The 17,976-nt window shown below is 39.1% G+C and overlaps 1 protein-coding gene across 9 annotated transcripts in view; it reads left to right on the top strand.

The window, feature by feature from the left end:
- lrba (LPS-responsive vesicle trafficking, beach and anchor containing) overlaps positions 1–17,976 on the top strand; it is a 231,251-nt gene that overhangs the window by 194,017 nt on the left and 19,258 nt on the right. For 5 of the 9 annotated variants that reach the window (XM_086032881.1, XM_086032886.1, XM_086032888.1 and 2 more), the window contains 4 exons: positions 1,601–1,768; positions 12,112–12,201; positions 14,880–15,072; positions 16,793–16,864. In XM_086032881.1, coding sequence (XP_085889007.1) covers positions 1,601–1,768; positions 12,112–12,201; positions 14,880–15,072; positions 16,793–16,864 — 523 coding nt within the window. The remainder of the gene's footprint in view (positions 1–1,600; positions 1,769–12,111; positions 12,202–14,879; positions 15,073–16,792; positions 16,865–17,976) is intronic. The other 4 variants (XM_086032889.1, XM_086032885.1, XM_086032887.1 and 1 more) reach the window with 1 other exon arrangement.

Consider the following 17,976-nt stretch of genomic DNA (forward strand, 5'->3'; position numbering starts at 1 on the left):
CCGCCGTAAAAATTTAAATGATATAAATTGCCGTTTAAGTGCAGGACTGGCTAATGTTTTGCCGCAAATTAATGTGACACAAGGCAGCAATGACAATCAAGGGCTGTCTCATTCTAATTTGGTCGTGCTTAGAGGGGCTTTTGTGGCGCCGACAGCTTTACACAAATTAACACAATTGCCTTCTTTTTACGAGGCCCGCCATAAATGTTTTTTCCCCTCCTTGGCTGGCTAATGAGGAGGCAAAGCGGCACGCATCTCGGTGTTCTGCAGCGCACTTGGTAGAGGGAGGAACAAAGACGGCAGCCTCGCAATGTCTCCCTAATGAACGACAAGAGTACCTTTAATGTCCGGATGCTCCTCGTATGATCAGATATGGACGCGTTGTGCTTTTTGCTCATTAGAGAAATTATTGGCAGGTTGCGTGGCAGGAACGACTCGCCGGCGTTCTCTCAGGACTTGACAACATTTAACGCTCCTCGCTAATGACATGATGAACATGTTTAGCGACGATGGTGTACATCTGTCGCGTCATCATCATCATGTCATCAAGACAGTGTACAGTGAAACAATTTTTATTGCGCCGTCTAAGTTCCAGACTCACCAGTGAAATCTGGATAGCTGAAATATAGAGATTATATTACAAAAAACAACAACTATTTGATGTAGCTTTACACCTCCCACATGCTTTAAATACATTTAAAATGAAACATTTAAACTAAATAAAACACGTTAAAAAGTATTCTCTAGTGCCTGTTCAAACATAAAGAAGGCTCTCACTGGCACAGTTCTCTAAAAAAGACTTGTGCTTGCGTCAAGCTGTTTGTCACCACTTACAGTTGATGTTGACTGTAACGCATTAAACAAAAGAGAAGTGAACATTGTATATTTTAACACCAAACTATTTGCCTGTCTGATGCCAGTCTGCTAGCATAAAGCAAACATATAATGCAAAATACCACAGACATGCTGACGGAAATTAGCATTGTCACTGTAACTGTATCTTTAACACACCGAGCAGCAGCACAGAGATTAAATAATTTTCCTCATAGGCCTATTTTCTCCCTGCTCTATGGGGAATGACTATTACTGCAGCTCAGTAGGGGACCTGGTTCTTCTTCTTGCTCTTACTTATGCTGCATGTACATTCAGTGGAGCTCGGTGCTGCCTTGCATGTTGTGGTGCAACGTGGTACTACAATAAAAGCCCTCAACTCTAGAAACTCAAGGAATTAAAGTCAAAAATGTTATTTTCTTTAATGTATGTTCTATGGGCCCTCACTAGCCGAAACATGGTATTCTGACGAATATTGAATCGGTGGAATAATTATTACCATTTTGACATTATACCGGCCCTCTGCTGTCAACTGATAGTGACGTCGGACTCGTATTGTGAACGTCACGTGACCAAACCAAGAAAACGGCTGAGACGTTCACAATGCGAGCCCGAGGGCACTTTGATGTCAGTTTCAGTCGACAGCTATCTGACTTGAATGTATACAATAAACAAAAAAAATGTAAAGACTGAAACAATCGCTGTCACTGTCAAAATGAATTTTCATTTGTTGAATGAATACTTTAGATCTGCAAATGTTGTCTTGCAGGCTCTGGAGAGCGAGTTTGTGTCGTGCCAGCTCCACCAGTGGATCGACCTGATCTTTGGCTACAAGCAGCAGGGGCCCGAGGCCACCCGATCCCTCAACGTCTTCTACTATCTCACCTACGAAGGCGCCGTCAACCTCAGCTCCATTAACGACCCCATGCTCAGAGAGGTGAGACGCGTATTAGTATCCCACGGAATCATATTTGGGAACATCAAACTCGAACTGAAAAACCTATACTACGTACTAATCTATTTACTGCATTGCGTGGGGTTTGTTTGTTTTTCATGTGAACTTGGAAAAAATAAAGTTTTGTTTCAGATGACAAGAAAAAGTTCAAATCGTGTAATCACAAGCATAATTTAATAAGATATAAATTGATGAATTATAACGATTTTAACATTTTGATATAAGATATTATTAAACAAATATATTGATTACAAATTTTGCAATAGAGAGTAATAGAAAGGTATATATAGATAGATATTAATACATTTGAATGAATTTCAGAGAATCTAACCTTTCAGGGCATCAACTAAAATTAATTTTAAAAATCATAATTATTGGGTGCATGTATTTTTATGATTAGAATTTTGTTTTTATCTTTTCAATCAATAAAACCTAATGGAGTTGAGCCATCAAAGTAACCAAGAAGGTTCCTTGCCTGATAAAGTCTGAAGTTACATCACATTGACGACCACGCTGAGTCAGCAGTAAACACACATGCACATTAGGGCAAATGGATGTATAATGGGATTATTATAAAAGCATGTGTCCCTTCCCTATGTCTTTACTTCATGGAGATGCCATTAGTTGTGATGCTAAATCGGTTGCACGCATGAACAATGCGCAGTGCAGATATCGCTGAGCGAAGCACTCCGCTACCAAGTCTTCCACTCCAACGGCTTCGAGCCTCCGCCTTGGTGTTCATTCATTATTCATGGCCTCCGTTCTGAACACACAAGCCCGAAAGCGATGTGCACCAAACGCTGCAAAGGCAAACGCAGCCCCACAAACAACTTACTGACAAGTTCACCAATCTGATGTGAAGTAAAAAGGCGGCAAGCCAGCAGCCAGCTAGTTGGCCACGTTCCCGTCAGCACTTTAGAGTTTTGGGGGTGGATCATCTACCAATCATTCTACATGGTTTCACTTTACAGATAAGGTCTAAGGTTAGAGTTTTATTTGGATTATATCCAAATTTAGTTTTATTTAGTTTCGAACAGAACTTGAGATCTCAACACAGACCATGATGAATTTAGTTTTATGAAGAATAATTCAAAAGTTAGTTAAATTTCAAGATTACTTTATGAGATTATTTGTGTGTGTGTGATACCTGAGTGTCCATATAGCCTAAAAAAACAAAGGACTTTATTGTAATTTGAAGACACATGTAATAGAATTGTTTTTACAATTAAAACAGTTCCCAGTGTCTTAATAACTGGGATATGCTTTAAAAAAGAGAGGGAAAAAACCCAAACACTTTTCACCCAATGTTTCAGAAAGGAAATTTTCATGGGATGGAGAATAATGTAATGTATTCCTTAAACCCGCAAAGCCGTTGCATACAAATACATTTACATTATAAAAAAAACATGGACAAAACCCTATCACGAACAGTGAAAAACACATGTGGTGCCACCTCCCAAAAAGTAATTGCCTATATTTTCAAAAAACTTTAATAATAACTCCTCTTACAACATAATCATTAGAAATAAATGTCTTACAGATTATTTTATTAAAAAAAAAATTAAATACATCTGAAGTGCATGCATATGCTAGTACTCTTGTAATTTCCACCAACAATCCAGGTTAAACTATCTCCTTCCCAACATACCAAGATGTTAGTCCCTCAGTCGGGATTGCTTTCACTATCACTACTGTACAGTACTACTATCCTATTTAGACAGGGCTTTGGCAGCCTCTCAGGGCATTACAGAAAGAACGCGACCACTGCAATTGGGTAACTTTTTCAGCCAATGGGTCGGGGTAGGTTCTATAGAAAAATGGCAAAATGTGAATTTTTGAATAGTGAACCACAAACATGCAAGGATTACCGTATTTCTCATTCCCAAAATTGTAAATGTTAACAGATTGTTATGATTATCAATACTAGTATGTACACTTTGTACATCTTAAGATGAGTGCTCGCTGAACTATATTGTAGAGGTGGGGGCATCATGGTCATCTATACTCATGCATTTCTAATTGTAATAAAGCAGCAATAATAATTCCAGCGAGGGTCTTTTGAGCGGGATGGAGATGAGTTGCGGGTTTACAAGGAGACGCCGCGCATCTTCAGATGCCCTTCATGCTGAGTGACTGCAGCTTCACGGGCACCAGGGGTGGATCTTTGATTTATCACCTCATTCACCCTAATTCCCATCCAGATGTTCTTTGGCCTTATAGCCGCACGCACACACTCAGGGCATACGCATGCAGATTCATGACCGCGCCGTGGCGGTCATTTGCACGCACACGCACACACACACACACACATGCACACACACATGCACAGTCCAAGCCCATTTCCTACTCTTTTGGTTTACACACAGTCCCCAGTAATGGATCAGTGCTTCTTCATTATTTTTGCGGGTCATAAATACATGCACGCGCGTATGAGGTACCGTTAACAGCTGGTGCGTGTTATTTAGTCTAAAAAGTGCTTGGGCGTGAGATGGTGGCATCACGTGTCTGTGTTTTGTTTAGTTGGGTTTTTTCTGCTTTCTGTATTTTTTGCTTGATAAATATTTGGTCAATAGTGGTATAAACAGTATTCCAAAAACTTGTTTAAAAAGTATTTTCATTTTTTAATTGTTCCATATTTTCTTTGAGGAAATTGTATTTTTTATATTATATAGTTCACCTATTATATATCATGTTATTGTTATTGTTATTATTATTATTATTCTTATTATTATTATTTTGGAATGTATTTTGTCCCTGGAAGTGTCACATGAATTTCAAAATGGGCATGTGTCAAGTAATTTTTAGCATTACTTTTAGCATTATCCTAGCAACTACTGTAGGGTGTTTTGTTTAAACCGAGAGGGATTGTGTTATGGCCTTTTTTGGTTCATACGTGTAATGTCAATTTGAATTGAATCCGGGGCTGCGGAGAACCCAATGATGTGTTTATCCTTGTTTTGCACATGGCAGTAGCCGATTAATTTTGTTGTTTTGTGGACTTTGGTCCTGGAGATGACACTGCACCTGATCAAGAAAAAAACATTTTCAAGGCTTTAAAGTATAAGAAATCACATCAATTTCCACTGGACTGGGAAGTGATCGTCGCCCTTTTTTCCCCGGTTGTTTGAATCACATCTAAAAATGTATCATTATCACATAGTCAATGGTTTTTGAGCTCTAGCTAAAAACAAAAACAAAACACAACCGTGTGATTTCCGATCGATTTCGTGCTGGAGGGATACGAGTATGACACAATGATAAAATGATAGTTAAAAAACAACATTCATTATTCAATTTTTAAAATAAGATTTTTTTCTCCCCACTTGATCTCCAAATTACCTGCCCCATCTGTCCTTTTTAACGGCCCAAAAAAGCGCAAAAGTTTGCCCGGCCCTTGTCTAGCACTTCTCGGCGAGTGGAATCTGTGATTCTTCACGTCTCACGTGTCGTCCTTAGTCTGAGCGCCTTAATTAGTTAAATAAACCCACGCCGTGTAGTCCCGGCCAGCCGAGACTTACGTTCTTAAGCTCAACCCCTTCGGAAGTGGCGTCGTGGGGGCCTGTGGCTCGTCACGTCGCCCCGAGTGGTGTGCGGGAGCTTTGAAACGACAAAGGGTGTGTCCCCAGAGTCGGCCATTACCGAATGAAAAGCTAGCTTTGAGCGCAACTTGTGGTTTCTCCCTGAGGCTGTTCTTTGTCAGGGCATCGAGACGCACATTTGGGTTTGATTGGCCTTTGGTAGGAAGAAGTAGTTGACTGGGGAAGTGGCTTGTGTGTTCCTGGTTGCTTGGTTAGGTTTGGCTGTGTTGTTTGGCAGCTGCGAAGTCTCATCTGGCCCAATCCAAACACGAGGACAAGGACGTTTGTTGATCCCTTGCATTGCATAAGCTTATTAAAAAAAAAAAAAAAAATCATGGCCAAATTCATGGAAGAGAGACAGACACAGTGGATATTGAAAAAAGTCGACACACCCTTGTTCAAATGTCAGGTTTTTGTGATATAAACAAAATGAGACCAAGATAAATCTTTTTGAACTATAACTTGTACTGCTGAGTTGGTCCAAAAAAAAGAGATAATGTGGTGCACACCCTCTTCTAACGGTATCTGTGTTCAGAATGAATCACATTCAAACTCATTAAATGGGAGTCAGCCCACACGAGCCACCATTTAAAGTGGCTTTGATTAAAGTTCAGATTTTCTTCTAGGCTTTTCAGACATTTCTGTAGTCACATCTTCCCATAGTTGCAGGAACATTGGAACAGGGGTGTGTCGACTTTTTATACCCATCGTACATACCTGGGATGTTAATTGATGCCATGCATTACCTAATTTTACATAATAGACAAGTAAACGTGTCTAAACGGCTAGCAAGAAATGTCAGTACACCCCGATGTGAAAATGTTGACAATGTTTGTTGATGCCATGCACTATACCATACCTGTAATCAGGTGTGAACCAAAAGTTAAGATTCACCATTATAAGGAGAGTCTAAGATCTCCTCAGATTCATCCGTCCTCAAATAGATGGATTTAAGAATCACATCATTTTGATGAGAAGACAAGTACTCACACTGCTTAGTTCATTTTTATCCAAAACTTAATGACTTGACCAATGTAATGACTGATCCAAATGGCCTCAGTGAGGGTTATAAAATCACATTGATGCTCGTTTTGATAACTACAGAAGACCACACACACACGCTTTGCGAGATTGGCACATTCACGATCATTACACATGCATGTTTATAAATGTATGGACATAAACGGACAGGATTGTGTTTCCATCTTTCGGGGAGTTGGGAATATATCAGCACAGTTTGGGGAATGTTGCAGAGACCGCTGCAGAAGCATGATTACTTCCTGTCTTGCCTCTGCTATGAGTGTGTGCGCGTGTGTGTGCGTGTGTGTGTGCGCGCGCAGATGCATTAATGCACATCTGTGTTGCCTCTGCCCAAAGAGAGAAGCACGCAGCCGACGTCGCCTTCTCACGGCCACGTAGGGCTTCCCCCTCTTTCGCTCGTGATTACGGGAAAATCCTGCAACTGAGCTTCGTCAGGATTGTGCACACTTAGCGGAATTCAGCAGGGTTACAAGGAAATAAATTTTAAAAATCCCACTGGTTATTTATTTTGTCTTTGGGTAGTTTACAGTAACTCTCACTGTTTGATGAAGTCATATTTATTGGAAGTCTGGCAGGCCATGTCTGAAGCTGTTATTGTAAGGCTACATCTTTTTTTTATAATACATATTTGATGTACAGAATGTCCACATAAAAAGCAATTTGCAGGCCATCGAATGAAAGTCAAAATAACAGGTGGCGCTAGAATCAGCTGTTCTTTTCTACATTCTCTTCATTTTGTAACAATAATGGCACATTCAATAAAAATAAAAAAAAACATTTTGTGATATAATAATTCCCAAAGATCATAACTTTTTATTTTATTATTTACGTATTATTTATCTTACATTCGGGTGCCTTTAGTTTTTTATTTAAAAAATGTAGTTACACTAAGTTGAAATAATTTTTCATTTTTTTTTTGTTATCAACGCAAACTAACAATAATGATAAAGTGCGTAAAACAAATTTGGACATCGTGCATTTAAAGTGAAGTGGAATCACTTAAGTATACCTCAAGGTTTTTTTTTGTTATTGTTGTTATTATTGTGTTATATGATTGTATTTCAGTTATTTTAGTAATTTTAACCTACTAAAATCATTCAGTGCCAAGGGCATTCTTCAATCTTTGGGATTGAATGAGTTAATCAATCAATATTTATTAAATTTATTTACTGCCAAGGACATATTTGTCTTTTCAGTCGAGCCATTAAATCCCAGGAACTTATTTATATATTTTTTCAATATTTTTCAAACATTAGGGTAAAAGAGAGTCTGAAAATGTCTGGCACTGAATGAGCCAAATATATTTTTTAAATTATGTTTCCCTTTTTTAAATAAATAAAATAAAATTTGAATAATTTGAATAGAAGATGAAAAAAAAACCAACTAATTTCAAATAAAACTTAAATTAACCTGAAATATTTTTCAAATGTAATGATTCATTTTTCCCTTTTTTAAATGGTGAAATAAAAATGAAATGAAATTTTAGTGTAATTACGCATCTAGTCCAAATTCTTTTTATCCCCCCTTTGTGTTATCGGCACAGATTAGCATAAATTTGTCATGTTTGACATGTGGATCCGTCTTGTCAAGTGGCAGCGTGAATCAAGCAACGGCGTTCACATCGGGGGGAGGAGGGTGGTGACACGGAGTCGTATGGCGTCGCCGCCATTTAAATGTATAGAATATAGAAAAGCCTCATCAGTCACGGGCCAGCACCCCCAAAAGAGATTGGCCTTGGTCACGGGCCCCCCAACTGCATATCGTATAATCACCTGCGTATAAGACGGGACGCGCTGACCTACAGTGGAGACCTCGTAAACGTCACAGTAATGAAGACGGGTTGAGTGGCTGTGAGGAGTCGCTTCCACACATTAGCTGACGCTTCCGTTCGAATCTCACAAACAGCACTTCTAATACTTGGTCAATTACATCCGAATGTTGTACAATGTTAAAGCATCGTTCACAAACTTTTTGGGTGTGGCGATCCCCTACAGAGAAGACATTTTCTGATGTAGTCCCTCATAATCTGAACGGTATTTAAGAATATTGGGCCCATCTGAGTTGGATTTCCTAAGGCCATGCTGCTTTGGATATTTGGCAGAATATAATTAACATTTAACTGTTTTGCAGTACTTTGTCCTTAGTATTTGTTTAACTTTACAACAGAGAGAAAATTGGCAAATTTTTGACATTTTTGCGGGGAGGGTGAGGTGATGTTTCAGTGTCATTGGCAGAGATGGACATTCCGTCCCAGGGACGGAACGGTGGACGGACGCCTATTTCGTGGACAGGGGATGCAACGGTTTTTTTTTAAAAGGACGGACTAAGCAAGGACCGAAGTGGGTTTTCGTCCGTCCTTCTAATTGCCCCTAACCGGGTCAATTAATGACTGACGTGTTGTGTTTGGTTCTTTTAAAGAGCAAGACCGGTTCTCTTCTGCGTTACCATGTAGCTGCCTTTATTAACTGCCTGCACAACACTTTTCATGTGGTTCCAAACGCTCATGCAAAAGCTGAAAATCTGCCATACAGAGAGACCAAACATTTTTACACAGTAGTTTAACCCCTTGGACATGCTTTAAACAAATTTAAATGTATTCCTTGGTGACTGTCACGTATGCCAAAAAAATGAAAGGCGTTTGGAAAACCTTTTCGTAGGTGGAGATGCTATCAACGCGCCAGTGTAGGTTACACTCCGATATGTTTGAATGTGATAATTTTTGTGAATATGGCTTTGAAAACGTATGGTTAACTGGTGAAAAAATAGATAAATGTTAAAAAATGGGTCATATTGACCCGCAGCATAACAGGAGGGATGATGCAAAACGCTTAAGCAGAGGAGAAGGCAACCTTTGTGACCTCAACTATTGCACTGCTGTCCTCTCACTTAGCACGCCGAATGGCATGGAAAATGTTAGCTTTCTCCTCCGTGAATGGATGTTGCAGTCATTGCGTGCCGCGTCTCCAATATTTTCCCACAGTTCGACGGGGCAGACGAGGCACTCTGAAGGATCTCTTTCACTACGCTCGCGCTCAAGCGTGAGTTCAACAAAATAAGTAAATACACGTTTTGCTGTCACACAAACCCCACTGACAAAGGTGTAAACAATCGAGCACTGTTTCCCTCAATGAAGTCAACCGCTGATGTAATGCAGCACAGTAAAGAAGAAACCAAACATACATAGTGACATGCTAAGCTAACGTAGCGGCCTACGTCTCTGTATTTAGAAAAATAATCAAATTTAGAATGTAAAAGAATTCAGAAAAGAATAGCCCCCTTCTGTCAGTTTCACAGATCGATATGAAAGTAAGTCAATCATTGGTCTATCACAACGGGATTTACAAAAAATTTTTGAGGACCATGCATGAAACTGAACATTTTGTCAGCCATTTTGGCTTAATGTGGTTATTTTTGGATGAATTCCAGATTTAGTGCTTTGGCAAGGTCCTCCCAGGAAATTTGCCAAAATGAGGCTCAATTGTAAGGGCGCGAGACGGATGGTTAACGCTAAAACGTGACGCTTTCTTGCATAGACATATAATGTGGGCATCATATGGTGTTAATTTTTGCACAACTCACCATGAAAACGTATCCTGGAAATTTAGGGAAAAATAGCTCCAATACTGCAGTCATACTATACTACAATAATATGGCTGGTTTCACCCATCATCATGAAAATGGGGGACATATCTACTGTACAAGACACTCTAAAAAGTCCCACGGACACATGGCCGAAATTGAACAGGTATTCAGCCATTTTGGAGTGAACTTGTCCAATTACTACTCAATCAGAAGCTAATGGGCTACGGCTGCAATGGTAAACTGTGATGCTTTTTTTGCGTATGCCAACAAATGTAGGCCAATTATGATGGGCATCCAGATAAGATGGTTTTGGGTCACTGCATTAACTGTAACGTTCTGAGTGAACCGTCACCCAGTCATTTTATCTTTAATGCTCGCAACATTAGCAGAAACTACCAGAAGACTCTTTCATGAATGCCAAAAAGATCGAGTAGACAGCCAATCCATGCCTGTTCTTATACTGTACCTAATCTAACAATTTCATGATTGGTTTTTATTTTTAGAATTAACCATGAAAAATTGGCATAGAAAGTTTGAAAAAGAAATACTCCTCGTAACAGATTTCATTGATCTCATGAAATACGGTGCACGTCTTTCATAATAAAATATATGAAAAGGTCTGAACGGGCCTTGGTCAAAACTGAACAGGAATCAAGTCAGCCATGTTGGTTTGAAGCTGCCATTTTGGACAAATTACCCAGTAGAAATTCCTCAAAGTGTACGATTCACCCAAAACCATTGCTTTAAACCTTTAAAACAATTTCCATAATACAGTATACACAATATGCTAGTTTTACATGGCTCTGATTTTTTTTTTTTTTTTTTTTTTACACAATTTTAATGTTTAATTATTTGTGAAGCAATGTTGTAAAATGTGTTGTAAAATGAACATAAACGTAACAAACGTAAATGGACCCACTGACTTGGACTCGAGACAAAATGCTGATTTATATTAAAGAGAGAATATTTTGAATTCAGTTGTTGTGCGATCATTTCCCGACTGCCGCTTTTGTTGATGCTCAAGTCGCTTTTAAGTTGTCTTGTTCAGTAAATGTGCTTTTAACATCAACGTGCTTTCAAGTCAGTGCAGCAACGAGGCTGGTGTTTCTCAGGGAAAAATAGCACTCGTGGGCCTGGAAGCGTGAGCTGGCTCTCACTGAGTCAGCCGACTCACACAAACTGTCACTCCCACGCAGGCCGACATCGCTTTGGACCGTCCAGAAACTTTGATGCGGCTTGTTTTCATGTCACCTCGCTCTTATCGCGCTCACATTTAATTGGCTTCGATCTCGCTTTGTGCTGTCGCCTCAAATTTATGTGAGGCTCATGTTTGAAAAGAATTTGAATGTTTTATAGTTTCAGTCGCTTAAATCTTTCGTGGTTTCTGAATTACATTTGCGGTCAATCTGCTGCCAAGTAGACCGTACTGTATATTGATGCTATCGCTGTTTTTAATGTGTCTCTGTAATTTTCCTAATGCTTTTTACATGACACGTCAAATACTTTTACAGATTCATATTTTTTAAAAGGTTATAATTCATAATTGAAAGTCATAATTGAAATATCAGTTGTATTTATTTTAAACACTGTCCATGCAACTTTTTCAAATATTTTTTGTTATTCTAAATCATTTATGTTTACATGATTACAATTTATTTTGTTTGTTTGTTAGTTTGACCCTTGTGAGGTTAATAATAAAACACACATAAACATTTGGACATAGAAATACATATTTGCTGATAAAATATACATAAACATTTGGAATTTTTAATGGAATTTTTAGTTTATTTTCTCATTGCACTCCACATTCTGGTGCTCATTCCATGGCGTGCTGCAGTCCTGGCGACATTGAGTGGTGTGATAATGTCCAGAGGCTGCTTGGCCGGCGTCGACTCTGACATTTATGGTCCTATACCTCTTCATTAACACCACCTAACCAGCCTGCACGCCGCCGCCCTCTGATTCCCCGTGTGTAGGATGAATTGGTGTGTGTGTGTCAAAGGAGTGAGAAAGTGTTTTCATATGAGCGAGAGTGTGTATTTATCCACGCGGTAGCTGATATGAAGTGATAAATATCTTTTAGGTGTATTCGAGTTGACTGTATCTATTAACTGTGTATTCCAGGCTGTCGAGTCTCAAATCCAAAGTTTCGGGCAGACCCCCTGCCAGCTGCTCATCGAGCCACACACACCCCGAAGCTCGGCTATGCAAGTGGTAAGTGCTTCTTGACAGTTTTTAAAGCTTTATTTCATAAAATAGTACGGTACATGTATAGGTACTTATATATTGTTTGTTTTTTGCTGTAGTGTATTGATATCTCTTGGAATCTTTATTCTGCTTCAACATGCTGAAAAACTGACAAATTTTTGCAAATGTGTGTATCCTGGGGGAAAATGTATGGCACAAACACGGCACCCCAATCCTCACACATTAACGTGCCCTGGAATTTTAGAGAAAAAAAAAAGCCCCCAACAACAGTTTCACTGATTGTCATTACATTTGAATTGAATTGGTTGAATATCTTTCATAACTGGATGTTTGAAAAAGTCTCAAGGACCCATGCCTGAAACTGAACATGGAGTCAGTAATTTTGGCCTGAAGTAGCCATTTTGGGGGATGAATTTCAACAAAACTAGCCTGGAAAGTGAAATATGTTTTTTTTTTTTTAATTAGCCCCTGACACCAATTTCACCAATCAACATGAAATTTGGTTTATATGTCTATCATAACAATACACAAAAAAGTCTTGGACCCAAGCCGAAACTGAAGAGGAACTTGGCCATTGTGGTCTGAAGCAGCCATTTGGGGGTAAATTCCATGAAAAAGGGAGCATGGAAAGTTAGATAACATTAACCCCGAAATCAGTGTCACTGATCGATATGAAATTTGGTGGACATAACTACCATAACAGGACCCATGAAAAAGTCTATCGAAGTCAGCCATTGTTATGAAAATATACTGATAATGTATATTATTCTCATTGTTTATACTGGTCAGGTGGTCCATGCTTGGTTTATTGAAACTAAGAAATGAGCTGTGCGCAAAAAAGTAAAATTTTGTGACAGGTATTTTTTAGTCATATGCCTCTTACATAAAAATAATTGTAGCACTTTTCAAAACATATTTTTAGTATGGATTTATAGCAATTTTAATTAGGCCATATGTGTACCAGTACATATTATCGTATGTTAACGTACGTAAACACGGTAGAATTCGATTCAAACGCGGGAAAGCACTCATAGTATGTCAAAATGATGATGAAGTGGACATTTGTGTTTTTTAATGGCCTTTCCAAAGAAGAGATTTTTTTCCCACCTTCCCAATTTCCCACCGCCCGAGTTGGAACACATCAGCAAAAAAGCGTGAAGTGCAACCGCTTTTTAAGGGCCAAAAGTGAGGCCGCCTGCGATGGGACCCAAAGCCCCGAGAGTCCTTATTAGCGTGGTGTCCCTGTGGTGCTGACAGCTGCCCGCGGACCACCACAAACACATGCACACACGCGCACACACACACACGTCACACTCAGCGCTTCACATAAGAGCTAATTCAAAAGAGATGTTTGCAAAGTCAAGATTCTTTACCTTCCTTCTTCTTTTAACTTCCTCCATTTGAGTGTGTTTTAAAGAGTGTCGGCATGTGAGTAAGTGCTAATGGTACTGTCGGTGTGTCTGGTTAGCTGTCACACACGCACACACGCACACATTAACGCCTACACACAAAGTGGATTTACTTATCTCTTTGATGTTAAACACGAATCGGAGTCCTCTTTACATGCAAGGGAGCTAAATAGCTGCTTCATGATTCATGTGGATGAAAAACAACAATAAGAATTAAAGCAGCATAGGCCATATCACGTCCTTATTCATGGTAAATCCTTGAAATGATCGCCACACTACGTAGGGAACAAAATCTTAACAACTAGGATGTTGTCAAAGTACAAGCCCTAGAATTTGTCCAAAATTCCTCCTTCAAACCAAAATGGCCAACTTCCTCTTTGATTTTGGGTGTTGGTCCTTGAGAGTGATTTTATTGCAATAAAGTTCTATAGTATTCTATATTTGTGCTATTTGTACTACTAACTTACTGTATAATGTTAACGTATCTTGTGTTTGCTGTTTTTACTACTATTTTGTTTTGTTTAACTATTTTGCTATCTTTACTATAAGTTTACGTGCGGCCCTAGTGAGGATAAGCAGTTCAGAGTGTGAATGAATGAATACTATTATTAGTTTTGCTATTTTTACTATTTTTTCTTTTTTCCCCCCACTAATCTTCACTGCCAGTGTTGGTATCTTTACATCTTCACTACTTCTTTGCTATTTTGTCATTACTTTTTTTTTCTTTTGACTACTTTTCTGCTACTGTATTTTTACTATATATTTTTTTTACTAGTACTGCTATTTCTACACTGTAAAAAAAGTTGGGTTAGCTCAAAATTTCAAGGCAACAAACATGGATAAAATTTTATGTTGGGATATTCAACAAAATGTTTTAAGTTTTGCTGTTGTGACAACTGTCTTTCCCGCATTTCACAACAACAAAAATAAGAGTTTACAGAAGTAATTCTCCCTTGTATTTTTCCCTCAAGTTACAGATATAAGTAAAAACAACTCAGCAAATTGTTTTGGAGAAAACAACTTGCTTGCTTTGTTGTGCTAACTAACATTGTTGCCATATATTCATATTCTGGTTGAACTATTTTCTTGGCCAAATAAAAGCTGTCTCCTCTCAGAATGTACAAGTCAATGTTTCAAGTCTCCTGTCCTAACGCTCTTTCACCTTCTCTTTTTCCCCATTCAAACCATGTTTCCCACTTTCCATCCTCATCATATCCGCATGTCGCCACCATCCCTCGTTTTTGTCGGGGGTGGGTGGGGGGCACACCTGAACAGTATCTTCTCCTGCAGACGCCGCTGATGTTCACGGAGCAGATGCAGCAGGACGTCATCATGGTGCTCAAGTTCCCATCCAACTCGCCCGTGAGCCACGTGGCCGCCAACACGCAGCCAGGCCTGGCGGCGCCCGCCATCATCACAGTCACCGCCAGCCGCGTCTTCGCCGTCAACAAGTGGCACGGCCTATCAGGTTGGACGCCATTCCATTGTGTGAATGTGTTATCATTGTTTTGAGAGTCTCTTTTTTTTTAATTTTACTTTATTAACTTTTTCAACTCACATTTGCTTTGCCATTGTGTGTCAAATAGTCATTGTATTTGTATTTCATATAAGAAAGTAAGACAACATAAATGAATTGTAATTAGTATTAAAAAAAACGTATTTAGAGCAATTTATTTACGAATTATAGTATTTATTTGTATTTACATCTTTGCGGCTGTATTTCGCAGTAATTTAGGTATTTTTGATTTCATCACCATCAACACAATGTTTACTATTTTTACTATATTTTTGCTATTTGAACTCAACTTATTTTACTTTACTTATTTTACTGCTATTTTGAGATTGATACTATTTTGGATATTTTACTGATCTTTTTGTTGTTTAAACTAATTTGGGCTATTTTTTGCTCTTTTCATTTTTTGTTATGCTTACCACAAATTTTGCTATCTTTCCTCCTATTTATGGTCTTAACTCATGTTTTTATTTTTGTCAGGCTAATAGTTCACGTCACTAAGTCCGTCTTTGAAATATTTCTGCAGTCAAACAAGATTTTTGATTGAGTTTCTATTTTTTTTCCTTGTTGTCTGTATTGATTACTGCTAAGACTTTGTTGAATTGTTATTTTCCCGCCGTCGTCGTTCCTAAAATATGTGACCACAGAATAATTTTTGTACATCCCTGGTTCATCTTGTACTGGTCTAATGGAGGACGGCCTTTGATTTAGCCGACAGTTGACTGTGTTGCTGTGCGCATTTGGATCAAATGTGACACTCCTAGCAGCCTTCATTTGGCCAAACGTCCACCTCCATACATCAACTGAGACTGATTCATTCTTGGTCCATCCCACACTGTGAGAGGAATATCATATTTGATATTCCTAAATTTGTGAGCATGAAGGCTGATCAAATGGAGTCAAGCGGCCCATTCGGCAAGACTGCTGACATCTAACTGGCTTAATTAGTAATGTGTACATATTTCGGGGGGTTATTGTGTCAAATAGTGATTCATTACCAAGGAGTATTAAAGCAACACTTAAAATGGAAAAGTAAACACAAAATGATTAACGTTGTAATCCTATCAGATTAGTTTGAATATAACAAGAGGAAAAAGTATGATCTATACTGGATGTATGCAATTATTGACTTTACCTCCAAGATTTGCCACCGTTTTATTGAACATTTACAGTACAACTTTTTTTCTCAAACGTATGACTCCAAAATTATATGACTATTCCCAAAAAATATACAACACCAAGATTCCACAAGATAGAGCCTGATTAACAATTGTATTGCTTTGGCCTGAGCACAAAAACAGTGAATGGATGGGATTTTCAGTGAATATCAGAGGATAGCTTCCAAGAGCAATCTGTAAATGTGCTACTTTGTGAATACCGACCCACAACCGTAGGAGGGGAGTTGGGGGGGCGGTCACTTTGACTTTTTCTCTCTTAAGTTATGACTTCAAAATGTATATAATATACAACATTTTTTTTTGTAATGAATACACACACCGGCTTTCTCAATGTAGACTTTGGTCTTTGCAGCTTTTGGACATCATGAATGTGTGACTGTAGATGTGTGTGGGGGTGTGGCGAGTGACCCATTGACTGTGGCTATAATGAAGTCTAATCCAGCCATCCACCTGGTGACATTTCAATAATAATCTCATGTGTCTTGTTTCTCTTTCAGGTCACCCGAGCTCGACAGTGCAGCAGCAGGAGCAGCAGTACCAACTTCCTGTAGAGATCGACCCTCTCATCGGTATGCTTTTTCTTTTTTTTCTTTTTTTTTTAAGAGCCAACGCCACAAAAGCTCATACGTGCATGAAATGATTTTCCTGACCGTAGACGCTCATCTTCCCGTGATATAGGCCCTGGTCTTGTGCGCTGCCATTTGCATGCAAATTGGAATGCAATGAGCTGTGGCCTAGGCCCGGCATTTCATCATCAAGCACCCCTCAACCCCCCACCCTACCACCACCATCCTTCTTCCTTTTCCATAAAGATCCCCCCTCCCTTCCAATGCATCCTCTTTGCTTTAATTTGAGCGCCGGGAAAAGGACGCGTGTCAGCCGCAATGAATACGAATGTGGTAATAATGCGTGATTGAGAACGCGCCGACGACGGGCTGTCAGGACAAATATGGTCACCTCTCATCCTTCACGACTTGTTGATGATGATGATGCGGTGGAGGAGGAGGAGGAGGAATGTTGGAAGTGGGCTCCACTCACGTGTGAGAGACCTCACCACACTTGCATTGTGGACACGCATCAGTCACTTTATTAGGGACACCTTCACCGTTTCTTGAGCTGCATTTAAATTCATGTCTTCACTTTTGATTGACGGTATCCGAAAGGCTGCTCATTTAATAGTGTAGTGAACCCCAGTTTACCTCATGGGATAAGTTCCAGACCCACCCGCAAACGTAACATGTATAGAAAATAGCATACAGTATTGATAAGTGCTATGTGCTTTGAATTCCCCATGAGGGCGGTTGTTATGTTGAACAAGAATTAAGTGTCCTCAGTACAGTGGCCGCATAACTCCACACTACGTGTAGAATGTCTTCAGTCAGTTTCAGATTTGTATCAAGACTACGCTCATACTAGGGGGTAACCAACACGAAAGACAGAGAGACAGAGTTGAGGTTGATTGTTGTGGTGAACATGCAAAGATACTATACCGTATTCTCTGGACTATAAGACGCACCATTATATAAGCTGCAGCCACTCAGTTTTTAAGAAAATAATGAAAAAACGATATATAAGCCACAACAGGTTATAAGCCGCACCTATCTATGTTGAAAAATGTGATATTTACTGCATTTACAGAACGATTTTGAACTGTAAATGTACATGTACCAGAACAGATTAT

Source organism: Filicampus tigris, chromosome 6, assembly GCF_054856515.1.
Source record: "Filicampus tigris isolate MCC_2025a chromosome 6, RoL_Ftig_1.0, whole genome shotgun sequence".
Lineage (NCBI taxonomy): Eukaryota > Metazoa > Chordata > Actinopteri > Syngnathiformes > Syngnathidae > Filicampus > Filicampus tigris.